Here is a 14,766-nt window from a genome sequence, read left to right as displayed (position 1 = left end):
CCCCGCCCACCTACACCAGCACTCGCTCTGCCCCGCCCACCTACACCTGTTGCTTGTTGCCACTTGTCTCAGCAGCCCCAGTCAATTTATTTGCTCAACCCTCACTTACCTGCAGTCTGGCATTGTGCTTCATTCAACGCAGTTCAGTTTATTTCTGTAGCTCCGAGTCATAACAGAAGTCGTCTCAGGGCACTGAACAGAAACATTCACACATTCTAAAAGTAAAAGTTCTCTAAGGGAGGAAGCAACAGACTGTGTTGAATCTTCACTTCTCACAGTCTCCCATCCTGAGCAAGCACAAAGGAGACAGTGGAAAGGAAAAACTCCCTTTTAACAGTCTTAAAACTGGACAATGTGTCAGCCTCTCGGACAGAAACTGGAAGTTGGTTTTACAAGAGAGGAGCCTGATGACTGAAACTTCCATTCTGCTGTTGGAAGCTCTAGGAACCACAAGTAAACCTGCAGTCTTCATGTCTTGCCTAGTTTTTCTCCATGTCTCCATGAGTGTTTTAGTTTAAATTTCTCTTGCCATCCAGTCAGCTCCTCATGTTGGTCTACTTTCCTGAGTCTAACCTCAACTACAAACTGGGACAAAAGAAGGTAGACTTTTTTGGTCCCAGTGACTATAGCTGAAACAACATGTAGCCGAGGACTGAGGTCAAAGTTCACTGGGGTCATCATTATGCCCATTGGACTGTGGATCTAAAATAGTGGGATCATTTCTTTGCACAACATGGTGGGATCCCACAAGATAAAGTTACTAAACTAATGGAAAAAGCCTGCGGGCTTCCAGTAAAACCAGTCTGCTTATCTTACTGTAACGATAATAGACTCGGCCGGCCTAAATGCAGACTTGATAAAGTACAAAGTAAAATTCTGTTTTATTTACTGTAAAATTGTACATAAAATGTGAATATATGAAAATGACTGTAATTTTCAGATGAGCTCAAACATCTGAGGGATCATCTGAAGGTAAAGTTGAAAGAACGTTTTTAAAAGGCAGATTAATGTTAAGTTTAAACTCATCTCTCGAGTGGTATTTGTTGCATTTCTTGCACATATCTTAGTTTATTAGATGGAAATGAGTCGCGCTGCGGTGCAGGACAGTTTTCACACTCCCTTCATGTTCAGCACTGTCGTTATGAAGCGAAGTTATATTCAAAACCCGAAATGACAAAGTGAAAACAAAAAATTATTCAATTCGAGTAATTTGTAAAACAAACAAACAAACAACAAAAATATCACATTTTCATAAATATTTAGACTTTTTGCACCAGTATTTGTACATCAATTCTCTTGATCACTGCTGAGATGTTTTTTCATCTTCTTTTAATTCCTACTTTCAATAAATTGATTGGGAGAGACACGAAGAAACGATGAAGCGGATAAATGAAAATGAGGTTGATAATTTTCATTTATCATGCGATTAATTGATTTATTGTTTATCGTGACAGGCAGGCTTAGGTAAAGATGATGGATGCATGATTTGAAAAGATGCTCAAGACCTCCACGTTGACACTCAGAGCACAAACCAAACCATGAGGTCACAGGAAGTGTCCGCAGAGCTCAAAGACAGAATTGTTGCTCCGAGCTGAGGAAGCTATAAAGTACTGCTGCACAGAAGGTTCCCGGACACGTGGAAGACGTTCAGACACCGTCTCCTCAGTGAAGCATGGTGGTGGCAGCATCATGCTGGGAGAGTGTTTTCAGCAGCACAGACTGAGGGGTCAGGGTCATGATGACGAGCCAAAGCACACAGTGAATGCAACACACAAGAGGCGTTTAGGGACTACTCTGTGCAGGTCGGACTAGACAGAACCTCAGACAGACTTGAACCTCATCAAAAGACTTGAGACCTGAAAAAGGCTCAACCAAGAGTCCCCGTCCAGCCACGCTGAGCTTCTGTGGATTCACCTAAAAAGAAAAAGGATCAGGATTCTTCAGTCCAGGTGTGCACAGCTGAAAAAAGACACGAGGCTTTAAGAGCTGCCAGATGAGCTGCAACTAAATAAAGCTTTCAATGGTGATGTTTTCGTTTCCTTTTTTACAACTAAACTTGTTTCATATTGTGTTTTCACTTTGTCATCATGGAGTATCAAGAGAAGCTCGTTTAGAAGAAAACACTTGTTTCAACTAGAAAGTTCCTGCAGAAACTTTGACATGGACTGCAGGCTGCTGCCGAGTTCAACTGTTCCTTTGATGTGTTCGGGTTCGCTCTCAGCTTCCACTAAACCTATTATCAGCTCAATATGGCAAAAAATAAATAAATCAATGAGTTATAGTCATTCTTTTCTATTAGGCTCTGGTGGCCATCTTGGATTTTTTATTGGGATTCAGTATGTGATGGGAAACGTCCTCAGCTATCACCACACAAAGCAAAGCTTTAGCTCAATATCGCTAACATTAGCTGATTTATAGTATTTTTATTTTTTAGCTCAGGTGGCCATCTTGGATTTTTGATTTGCATTAGGAATGTTTGTAAACTCACTCTCAGCTACAACCAGAGCAAATTTCAGCTCAGTAGTAAGCTCAGTAGTTCCTCCTGAGCTGAATACAGCACCTCAGACTGAGGAAGTCTCTCGGATGAGAGACGAAACGTTTCTACATTTTTTTTTGCTTTGTTTTGTTTTTTTGTTTTTTGAATATCCAGAGGACCAGATTGAACTTTTTTGGATTTTTCTACCTGGATTATTGAGCATGTATCAGGATACAGTAGTTCCTCGTTTATCGCGGGGGATCAGTACCCTGAAGAACTGCGATAAGTTAAAAACCGCCAAGTGGGAATAGTAATACACGTAGTAAGTAGTAGTTTATTTTATTATATATATATTCTAAACCCTTCCCACACTCTTACAATATTCTAAACAATGTTTCTAAACTCTAAACACTCTAAAAGAGCACAGCATGTCATGATTTTAGCTCTGTCTCCTCTGCCAGCGCTCTCTCAGCCACGCCCACTTCTCTGCTGCAGAGCAGAGTTCTCCACACGCTGCAAGAGGAAGCTTCCCCTGCAGCTGTGGGCTGCACACAGGTGCTAAATAATTGAATATAATTTATTTTAAATAAAAAGTCCATGCAGATAGTGCGGCTCATCCATCAATCAGCCAACTGTGTGTCATGTACAATCTTACTTTGAAACACCGCGATAGAGCGAGTCCGTGAAAAACGAACCGCAAAGTAGTGAGGGACTATTGTGTATCAAAGAATGACCGAGTTATAGCAGTTAGAAGCTTTTGAGGTCCATCAGGCATTTTCAATGATAAAAATGGCTTATTTGTTTGCAAATTACGTCACCATGGTAACTCGAAACACCAATAAAAGTAATAGCTCACATCACGGTGCCAAGCCGGTCGTTTTGATATAACATTTGTGGGGGTACACATTGCGGTTCAGGCTGCAGTAAAGTTGATGGAAGAGTAAGATATAAAGTTAAGAAACCCTTGTCAGGTGGATAATAACAGGTGCTGCCTTACTAGACGGTCCCCAATGATTAAAGCTTCAGGCTGCGTTATAACAATCTGTAGAAAGGAAGGAGGTCTGCTGAGGCTGACGGAGCAGCACCGATCTCAGCTGAAACTCAGAGTTATCGTCTTTATTGCTACAGAAACTCTAAATCTGTGTCAATTCTGGCTAAAAGATAAAGCAAAGAGAGGCTTTGTGTGAGAGGGTCTGTTCTGTCAGCAGGTCCAAAGGGTCAAAAAAAGGTCCTGACTGTAGCAACAGAGCCACAAGGAACATTTGATTAATTCTTCTGGCTCCGTTCTGTAGATGCAGTTTCAGTGTTTCCTACAACAAAAGGTGATTAAATGTCTGTGATGTTTTCTTGATGGGTGTTTTTCTTTCCCTTTTTCAGAAATTTATTTCCAGCAAACCTGGTGGCAGCAGCCTTCCGCTCCGTGAGTGTCATCTCCACACACTTCACTCTTTTCTTTTACTCTTTGCTGCTGTTACTTGTTGGTTCATCAGAATTTATTGCGCCACATTTGTCTCCGGTGGCCGTCACAAGGCGGCTGTAACACCGAGGGCCTCGCTGCTCACTCCTGCTCCTTGTTCCTTGTTCCTTGTCCCCGACCGGCCGTTTCCATGGCAGAACCATTCCTCTCCAACTATCCTAGCAACCCATCTCGCCTCGCCACTTCTGAACGCTCCACTTCCTGGAACTCTGTTTGCTGTCTGTAAGAGTTAAAAACCAGGACCAGGATGATTCAATATGTGGAGGTGTTCAAGCATGATTGGACACACACACACACACACACGCTCTTGTAAATGTACTTTGTGGAGACTTTGCATTGACTTCCATTCATTTTCTATTGCCTAACTCTGAGCCTGACCATAAATCTAACCATTACCAGTACATGCCAAACCCTAACCCCACAACAAGACTTCTCCTTATGGGGACCCGGCTTTGGTCCCCACAGTATACCCTGAAACTAAAACAAACACACACACTAGATGAAATGCTTGTAATCACACGTTAAAGTTATCAGACACACATGCAAACAAAACTTTAAATTCAAGTCACCCAATGAGCCGCGGGTCCTAAACCCACAAACAGGTCGTTTAGTTCTCCCACAGAGACTCCTGGACATTCACAGTTCACAGAGTTCAACACACACACATACGCACGCACACACACTGCACCAGAGCCACTGTGGAATGAGTCCAAAGGAGGATTAAAGCAAGAACAGCAGAGGAGAGCTTTAAAACAGCAGCAGCTTCACGAGCTGGGAGCTTCAGACCATGACTGACTCTTCGCTCGTCATGGTGGACGTGTGTGTGTGTGTGGACGTCAGGAGATTTTCCACAAACGCTCTTCAGACGTTTGTTTTATGGTGCTGCTGGTTTCTGAAAAGACCAGAGTTTCATAGACAGAGTCCAACTGGCCCACAAGTCTCCAACAGTGCACACTCTGAGAGGAAGGATGTGCACTGTTCTTTAGCTGCTCTCCTAGAACATGTGAAAATGAGAATTTAGAGGCTTAGGCAGCGAGAAGTTTTTAACCACAAACAGCAAAGAAAACAACATTTAAATGTTGCGGATGATGGTTTTGTTTCCAGTTTAAACTGTACGTGGAAGGAGCACACACCAACTAACCAACGTTAACTCTTTGCATTAATCCTCTGTCTTGTGTGTATGTTGCAGTATGCCACTGACTACAAGATGGTTGCTGTGGGGAACGACACCAACGGGACAGCCCTCTATCAGAAGGTGAGTGCAGGACATGTCAGGTGTGCAGTCACAGACAGTGTGTGGTAAAAACAGGGTTAAACTGCTGTTTACTCTGAGCTCTGTGCATACAACAGTCAGCCATGGGTGTAAACTTACTAAATAAGCACTATGTGCAGGACTGACCTGATTCAGAGGGAATGGGTTCAAGGCTGATGGTGAAATGTTGGTATTTCTGGTCCACTGAGCAGGATGATGGCTCTGAATGAGACCGTGGGACTGAGCTGTACTTCAGTGAAAAAAAAGTACTTTTATATGAATGTTTTCTTAAACTCTACTGGTGCAAACTAAGTTTTAAATAAACATAAGCTTCATTTGTTGGACCAGTTTTACTACAAGCACTGGTACCATTAATGTGTCGCGATAAATAATAAATCAATTAATCGCATGATAAATGAAAATTACCTACTGTACCTCATTTTCATTTATCGGCTTTATCGTTTTTTCGTGTCTCTCTTTCTACTGAAGACACTGGATGACAAAAGGTTCAACTCCGGTGCTCTTCACTGACCCCTCCCTTTCTCTTTTCTCTTTAAAATCTGCTTTAACCATCCAAAATTGCGTTTTTGGATGGTTAAAAGCTGCTAAACTGAGAAGCTAAGCTACGAGCTAAGCTAACAGGCTGACCCCGGAAAAAACCTTAGTCTTGTCGAAGCTCCAAAATTCATGGTTGAAACCCGTGCCTTTGGGTAAAAAGTTGTTTTTCTCTGCAAAAAGAAGCTGAGAACTTTTGATGCTCAAATCACCGAGCGTCCGCCATTTCACCATGTCACCATGTCGGCCCATGTCACGTCAAGGGCCCTCCCTCACATTTTTCTTAAAGAGACACCTGCTCAACTCTCCATCCTTTGGTTGAAACAATCTTATACTGCCATCAGGTGGTCAAAGAAGATATTACACTTGAAAAAAATCAAAACTTCTTCTAAAATTTGACAATTAATTATTGTTAAATTTCTAACAACATTATCGTTTATCACAATAATTTCTGAGACAATTAATCGCACTGCAAAATTTGTTTTCGTGACAGGCCAATCCATTAACAATTTTAGCTAGCTGTGCATAATACAGTCTGGTACTTACTGGGACTTACCTAGTCCACATTCGTGAATACTTGGTACACATGTTATGTAAAAGGTACCAAATGTGTACCAGGTAGGTCCCCAGTAAGGACCACGTATATATCTGATTTATAGACAGTAAGTGCTAAGTACCATATGTACACATAAAGATACTAGTAAGTACCAGGTATATACAGTATCTGGCTAGTATAAGATTAGTTCCAGATAGTAAGTATTGGACTGTATAAATATCGTTGTCCTATTTCAAGTGTTCTCTCCATTTGACAGTGCTGTGGTCTGATTTTTGCTCTAGAAGTTTTTAAACGATCTCTCAAGCCACTGAAGTCTTTTTTGTTGGTCTGGATAAACTAACTCAGTAGAAGACAGACTGATGCCCCGACAATTTCTAAATTTTTACAATTCTTCCAGTTTGTCTGTCACTGTTGCTAATTGTTGCCTAAATCTAGTGTTTGTATGGCGATGAGTGACACAAAGTTTTCATGCCTGAAACAACAAGAAGAAAAATGTCCCAGAATACCAGACTCTGCAGAGGCTCATACTGAATCGTCCTCACTTTCAACTTGTAGTCACAACAAAGTTGTTTAATCTCTACAGGATTTAGGAAACTTACAATGATCAAAGTATTTAAAAAGGAAGAACCTGCTGAATAATATGAGCTCCAGTGACTCAGAATCTACTAAGTGATTAGTTACCATGGTGATTCCCACCTTTTCTGGAGAGCAGAGGGGGAAAGGGAGCACACAGCACCACTCTTCATCAAACAGCCGCAAGAGCAAACTGGAAACTGAGCCTGAAACCTGTGACACCTGTAAATTGAATCAAAAAATATTCTTGAACCACGAGTGGCAGAAACATCTGGTGCTCATATGTGGCTTATCCTGACAATTATTATAATACCTTCACTGCTAATGTCCAGAAGTTAAGCAGAAGGCTGTCATTTTTTTTTCTCCACTATGAAATGAGACAAACACTGTAAGTTGGACTTTATATTATAACTTTTACTTTGACATTAAAACATAAAAAACAGTTAGTCGCCTTCAAATCTTTTGACATTTCTAGCTTGATATCAAATGCTAGCACAGCAAGCTAGCCAGATGCCAGAACGCAAATAAAGGTGTGAGACCAGGGTTCACTGAGGCCAACACCGATTCTGGATACACAACACAACGCTTAGACACACAAATGTCAAAATACCAAACCAATTCATATTTATAATTTATTTTTAACTTAAAAAAGAATAAATAAATAAACTGTCCAGATTACCTTACTGAACTTTGTTGTTTTATTTAACCTGGATTATTGAGCATGAACTTTGATGTTTTGAACCACTTTGGCTATGGCTGCCTGAGAGGAGTTGACGGGCGGAGGGCCCCAGAAACCATTTTATCACCAGCAAACTGGTTGGTCCACTATGCGAGTGTGCTGCTTGTGGGACACAGTTTGTTTGTGGCTCCTCGGACTGATGCTGATGAAGTCCTTTGGATGAAGGATGAAACGTATCAACCAAAAAAAAGAATCCATCCAGATGACCTGACTAAACTTTGTTGGATTTTTTACATTAGTTTAAATTACATTTTGAACATTAGTATGTTCATATTTATTTATAAAGTAAGATGGTGCCAACGCTGAAACAGAGACTCTGTCTGACCAAAGCAGACTTTATTTCCAGGACTGACTGGTCCAAGCTTCTGCTGGAAACCTTTCTCCTCAGTGTGTTCACGTTCTCTTAGCACGACTCTGCCGTGTGTTTCAGGTCCCCGTTGGAACAGAAACTGATGGCATGAATATTCTTGGCCTGGTTCTGTTTGCCATGGTGTTTGGAGTGGCCCTGCGCAAACTGGGAGAGGAGGGAGAGGAACTCATTCGTTTCTTCAACGCTTTTAACGAGGCCACCATGGTGCTGGTGTCCTGGATCATGTGGTAAGAAGAAGTGATTCATTCTGACACCTGCAGAGATAGTGTATCAGTCTAATGACAGTGAGTATGAAGCAGACAATGGAAATCTTTACCAACCTCCTGTTTCAGTTCTTATCTTCTGCTCCAGCAGCTTTTCTTCAAATGTTTTATCATTTATGCTAATTCCAGACCTCTCGTATCTTCCAGGTACATCCCGTTTGGTATCGTGTTTCTTGTGGGCAGTAAGATTGTGGAAATGGACGATGTCGTTCTTCTTGTCACCAGTCTGGGGAAATACATATTTGCTTCCATCCTGGGCCACATAATCCACGGAGGCATCGTCCTGCCTCTCATCTACTTTGGATTAACTCGTAAAAACCCCTTCAGTTTCCTGTCGGGCCTCATCACACCCTTCACCACTGCCTTCGCCACCTGCTCCAGGTGAGAGCGTCAGTGTCTTTAGCTTCACCTCACACTCATTAGATCAACATTAACGTCACTCTGGATTGTCTTTTGCCAGTTCAGCAACTCTTCCCTCCATGATAAAATGTGTAGAGGAAAACAATGGTGTGGACAAACGCATCAGTCGTTTCATCCTCCCCATCGGGGCCACGGTTAACATGGACGGAGCGGCCATTTTCCAGTGCATCGCTGCCGTCTTTATTGCTCAACTCAACAACACGGAGCTGAACGCAGGACAGATCTTCACCATCTTGTGAGTTCCACCTGTTTACCTGTCCCAACATCTGTTCTCTCCAAAGAAATGAAAGTTTATTTGAGATGGTGTGATTGTTTCCAGGGTAACAGCCACAGCCTCCAGTGTCGGTGCCGCAGGAATCCCAGCTGGCGGCATCATCACCATCGCCATCATCCTGGAGGCCATTGGCTTACCGACCAACGACCTGTCCCTCATGCTGGCTGTCGACTGGATTGTGTGAGTAAAGATGGCTTTAGGTCCATCTGTCCCTCTGATAAATTGTATTTTGGCAGCTTTGGTAACCATGCCAACCGTAGTAAGACGGAGTAGATGTGTGAAATAGAGGGAGGCAGGTGGAACAGTGAGGCTGGTGCTTTGTGACTGCTCCTGGGGTTTGGTCAACCACATGGAGGATTCTCTGAAAGCACCTTTGGATCTGCAAACCAGCCACATCAAACATTTTCCAGCTGGAGAAGCTAGTTGTTCTATTTATTTATCGTTATGTTCATTAAACCTCCATCATCTGTGCTGTCTGCATGAAGCTCTCGGTGCCACACAGGAGACCTGTGGATAAATAAAGTGAAGGAGCAGCTCATGGAAGACGGTCAACAGCCTGTGCACGTACAATCTTGAGGATACAGTAGATTCACGTATTTTATTTTGTAAAAGAAAAACCACTGATGTTGTGCACACGTCCTCTGATCAGGGACTTCATTTCAACTTTCTGAGCAAATTTAAAAAACATTGATTTTGTGTTTTCACTTCCAGATGTTCTGCATATTAAAAGCCAGTGAACATCTTCACATTGCTCAGCTGAGAACTTTAAAAGTTGATGGAAATTATTGTTTTAGAAATTTCCTGGAAAAATAAGTATTTTTTAAAAACATTTTCTGCAGAGCATTCTCACTTTCATGTATTGATGATTACATGAAAAAAGGTAAAATAAATAAACAAACGGTGTCAGCAAAGGTCAAAGGAAAAGTTTACAAGACATTGGTGAGACCAGCTATGTTGTATGGTCTGGAGACAGAGACATGGACAAAAAGACAGGAGACAGAACTGGAAGTGGCAGAAATTAAGATGTTGAGGTTCTACTTAGGAGTGACAAGGATGGATAAGATTAGGAATGAGATCATCAGAGGTGCAGCACAGATTGAACAACTGGGAGATAAAGTTAGAGAGACCAGACTGAGATGGTTTGGACATGTCCAGAAGAGGGACAGTGCGTATACTGGTAGAAGGATGTTAGAAATGCAGCTGCCAAGAAAAAGACAAAGAGGAGATATATGGATGCAGTTAGAGAGGACATGAAGGTAGTTGGAGTGAGGACAGAGTGAGATGGAGGAGGACTCCCTGTGGAGACCCCTGAAGAGGGAAAAGCTGAAAGATTAGTTACCATAAAACAGCACATTATGGTTATGGTATGTAAGCATATAGCAAAGTCATTTTTTCATATTTTATATTTGTGAATATTTTATGAGCTTAACTGTGTGGAGGAGGTCACATGAAGCTGGTGTAGTTCATAAAAACATGTAGGTTCATGCATGCAGAGATCATTTTGTGCATAGTGTTTATAAAATGCCAACTGCTAGGCATGAAGTGAAGCAGCGCCCTGTAAAAAGTGTCAATGTTTAAACTTTCACCTGTAACAAGAGCGCAGTCTGAGCAGCACAGTGGTGAGCAGATCCACCAACAGCAGCAGGGCCAACATGTTTCACGAGCTCAGCTTTCTGGGACGAAAACAATTTTCTTAAATCCCAAAGATGAGTGGGAGCTGTTGTTCTGACTCCATCATGGAGGCAGCTGGCAGTCCTGTGTTTGTCTGTTAGAAAAATATCTCATTAACAGTTGGATGCATTAAAATGAATTTCTCCATACGTAATCATTGGAAGAACATTTATAACTGAATAACTTATGGAGTCAACCCAATTCAAGATGTCCGACACAGTTCATTGGTTTTAGAAAACAGAAAAATGTCTATAACTCAGTCAGTTTTACCGATGCTGAGATAAAACTCAGTGTGGTGGTAGCTGGCTTACATTCCTAGTATATACTCCAAGCACTGCATTTTGTTTAGACCTTAAACTGTGGGAGACAGCCCTGTTGGTCTGTTAGCAAAATAGTAGATGGATTTTATTGAAACTCTCAGTAAGTCATCATTAGGCCTGTCGCGATAAACAATAAATCAATTAATCGCATGATAAATGAAAATTATTTACCTCATTTTCATTTATCGGCTTCATCATTTCTTCGTGTCTCTCTCTTTCTACTGAAGACACTGGATGATAAAAGGCTCAACTCCGGTGCTCTTCACTGACCCCTTCCTTTCTCTTTTCTCTTTAAAATCTGTTTTAACGATCCAAAACCACGTTTTTGGATCGTTAAAAGCAGCTAAGCTGAGAAGCTAAGCTAACAGGCCGACCTCGGGGAAAAAATCTCAGTCTTGTCAAAGCTCCAAAATTCACGGTTGAAACTCGTGCCTTCATGTAAAAGTTGTTTTTCTTTGCAAAAGAAGCTGAGAACTTGTTTAATGATTTTTTATTAAAAGCTTTGTGTGACAAATGCTATGCTAAAGAGCTCAAACCACACCGAGCGTCCGCCATTTTGAGAACCGAAAAACAGGAAGGAGAGACAGCCCATGTCACGTCAAGGGGCCTCCCTCCCATTTTTCTTAAAGATACACGCTGCTCGCTCCCTCACTATCCATCCTTCAGTTCAAATAGTCTTATACTGCCATCCAGTGGTCAAAAAAGTACTACACTCAAAATAAATTAACCAACGTCTTCTTGAATTTGACAATAATTACTAATTATTGTAAAATTTCAAACACTATTATCGTTTATCGCAATAATTTCTGAGACAATTAATCGCCCAGTAAAATTTATTATCGTGACCAGCCTAGTCATCACTGGATGTACAATTAACTTTTATAGTTGACCCAATTCAAGATGGCTGCCACAAATAATGAATCTTAGAAAACAAAGCAGGCGATAACAGTCATTGTTCCAACTACTGAGCCACAGCTTGGTTTCATAGTAACTGAGAGTCATCCCTAACACATATTGTGCATGCTGTTTGAGTAAAACAGCAATAACTCTATGATTGTTCATGATTATCATAAAGAAAAAAACGATCTTAGTTTAAAGTTTTGGCACAAAAGCGTGCTTTCCTTCAAGGAGTGCTGGGCCTTTACTGTCTTTTATGTATCTTTATCATCCAATCATCTCACTAAATAAGAACAGTTAGAAGGTGTTGTCTGAAACTCAACGTGTTTTCTGTTTGCTCTCAGGGATCGAACCACCACCGTGGTGAACGTGGAGGGCGACGCTCTGGGCGCAGGAATCCTCCACCACATCAACCAGCAGGAGGTGAAGCACCAACAACAGCAGGAGGCACTGGAGGAGGTGCGGGTAGAATCTGTGGCCAACGTTCAGGCAGATGAGGAGACATCGCCGCTTGTCATGCATAAAATCAAAGTCCCGGGGGCCGTGCCTGAAGCCATCGAGTCTGTCCTGTGAAGCCATTTAACCTTTGACACGGGCGATGCTGCTGCTGACAGGGCACCAGTCTGACCCGGTGTCCTTCAAAACAACACAAACAATAAACAAACCTCAAAAATCACTGATGGTTTTAACTGTGAGGACAGAAACAGGCTGCAGCTAGAGTCTTCAGTCTGGTTTGAACACGTTTAGGAATCATTCATTTTAATGTTTTTGTTTAATTAAACTGGAGTTATCGTAAGAGTTTAGTGATGACGGTGATGGAAACATTCGTAACATTCCCATTCATTTGAAACTGTGTTTTGGAATGACACACTTACTGCCTTCAGTGTTAATTTTTTGTACAGCGTCTACTAAGTTTTATCCTTAGATAGTTAAAAACTAATCTGACCATCAGTAACTCTAAAGAAAAACAGCCAGCAAGTCTAATATTTTTAATTAAAGGGTAAGCTCCATCAGTGAGTCAGAAATAGAAATGATATCTCAGATATGGAGTTTCGTGGTTCCAGGCTTGTATTTTTCCAGAGTCCCTGTGTGCAGGCGGCTGTTTGCTGACCATTAGAAGACAGATGTCAAACATTAACTCCGCACAGGGAAAGTTGAGTATTTGGCCTCAGCGACAGATTGGCTCATCGTCGTGGTAAAACACTTTGAACGTTGGACCATCTGAATTCATTCCCTTTGTGCTCTCACGTAGGAAGGCCCATTTATTTATAGGTCAACAGAAGATTAGATTATTTACATGGTTTTCCAAACATCTAAGACTTTGAAACCATGGGACAAAGTTTCCTCTAACAGAAATGTGTCTTATCGTCTGAAACTTTATTCAGTTTTTTTAGGGTCGTATCGTATTGGACAGTGACTGTTGGCAACTAGGTGGCGGTCAATAGCTCAAAACCTTCAAGCGGGCTCTGAAATGTGGGGTCGCAGAGGGTTCTTCCTTGAATTTTGAAGATAAAAAATACATGTCATAACTGTCATAAAGAAGTTGTCTCCAAATAGGCACAAAGTTGTTTAAAATGTCGCAAAACCTTTCAAAATTAAGTATTTTTAATCCTTGAGCTGCATTTTGACACCCCTACAGGAGCGCTACAGCCCTGAATGTCCAGCTCTTAAAACCACACGGATAATAAATATTTAATTTAAAAACTGCTCCAAACCTGCCTGTCTTCATTTCTAAAGTCTACCTCAGTAGATGAAATAAATATGGAGGCACCTTCTGAGGTGGGTACAAAGCGGCCGACGTGAGTGTAATACGAACGTGATGGTCCTGAATATATTTTTGAAAGATATGCACACAAGATAGCCTTTGGTTTTCAGAATTTGGCCAGACAAAACATACATTTTAAATGTACTGTACTTATCAGAACCAGAATAAGCTTTATTATCATTGTACCAAGATACAGTGAGATTATGTTCGTACAGTCCGAAAGACGGGCGGAGTGCACGTTGCTGCTGCTACGGCCTCTTGTTCTTTATCAGAATACTTTTTAGGTAGATAGAACAAGGGAAAAGGCCATGAGGATGGATAGTGGTATTACAAAAACGATCTCTTCACACCTTGTCCTATCAGGACACGATTTAAGACATCAAAAAACTCTACCAGCAAGCACATTTATAGACACATTACATATGTATTTGACAACAAGATAGTGAGATTTGTCCATGAAGCACTTCCAGATAGCCCATAGTCCTGATACGATGTTGGTGAGCCGGCAGTTCTGATAAGCCTGCACAGAATTTCTCAGGAGGGTGGGGGGTGTTTGCGATAGACAAAGCTTTTCCTTAGTTTACCCATGTCCCAGGAGAAATTTGATAGTCGGCCTGCTTTCGCGACCAAACGGGGGAGTCAGCTTCAAATAATCCACAATTGTTGATTTCTTCAGGCAGACTGATTTTTTTTCTTGTCAGCCTTGAGTCTTGCTGGTACTTTCGATCCAAAAAGGCCAAATTTGTGGGCATTCCACTGCTTGGTGCTATGAGCCTCCTTCAAGGTCATCTCCAACATGCTGGCGAGTCCTAGGAGATGCAGGTGGCTTGCGATTCTCACAAATCGCTTCCTTCTTACGGTTTAGCTCATAAATCAGCTGATTTTGAGTCCCCAAAGCACGAACCAAACCTTCACACCAACTTGGCAGTTTTGTCATGGCCGAAACTGCTGCCAATGTCTTCCTTAAAAGCCGACAGCATAGGAACCCGCCGATGCTAAAAAGCAGAAACCCTGCTATCATGATTCCAATTATATAAACATCTTCAGTGTCCTCCTGAGACAGAACGGAAAGACACATCAGCTCCCACACTCCCCACGGATCCATGACCTATCTTGCAGCATGAGTCTCAGCGGGACATGAGGGCTCTCCAGGACCCT

At 41.7% G+C, this 14,766-nt stretch overlaps 1 protein-coding gene across 1 annotated transcript in view; it reads left to right on the top strand.

Moving 5' to 3' along the window:
* The window catches only part of slc1a4 (solute carrier family 1 member 4), a 17,276-nt gene extending 4,158 nt beyond the window's left edge, over positions 1-13,118 (top strand). The window contains exons 2-8 of the mRNA XM_037680769.1: positions 3,854-3,896; positions 5,143-5,208; positions 8,059-8,225; positions 8,409-8,642; positions 8,722-8,916; positions 9,001-9,135; positions 12,188-13,118. Of these exons, the coding sequence (XP_037536697.1) occupies positions 3,854-3,896; positions 5,143-5,208; positions 8,059-8,225; positions 8,409-8,642; positions 8,722-8,916; positions 9,001-9,135; positions 12,188-12,416 (1,069 nt within the window). The 3' untranslated portion in view covers positions 12,417-13,118. The remainder of the gene's footprint in view (positions 1-3,853; positions 3,897-5,142; positions 5,209-8,058; positions 8,226-8,408; positions 8,643-8,721; positions 8,917-9,000; positions 9,136-12,187) is intronic.
* Positions 13,119-14,766: the final 1,648 nt, after the last annotated feature.

This window comes from Nematolebias whitei, chromosome 1, assembly GCF_014905685.2.
Source record: "Nematolebias whitei isolate Nwh7 chromosome 1, NemWhi1, whole genome shotgun sequence".
In the NCBI taxonomy this organism is placed as follows: domain Eukaryota; kingdom Metazoa; phylum Chordata; class Actinopteri; order Cyprinodontiformes; family Rivulidae; genus Nematolebias; species Nematolebias whitei.
This window is presented reverse-complemented; position numbering and strand designations above follow the sequence as displayed.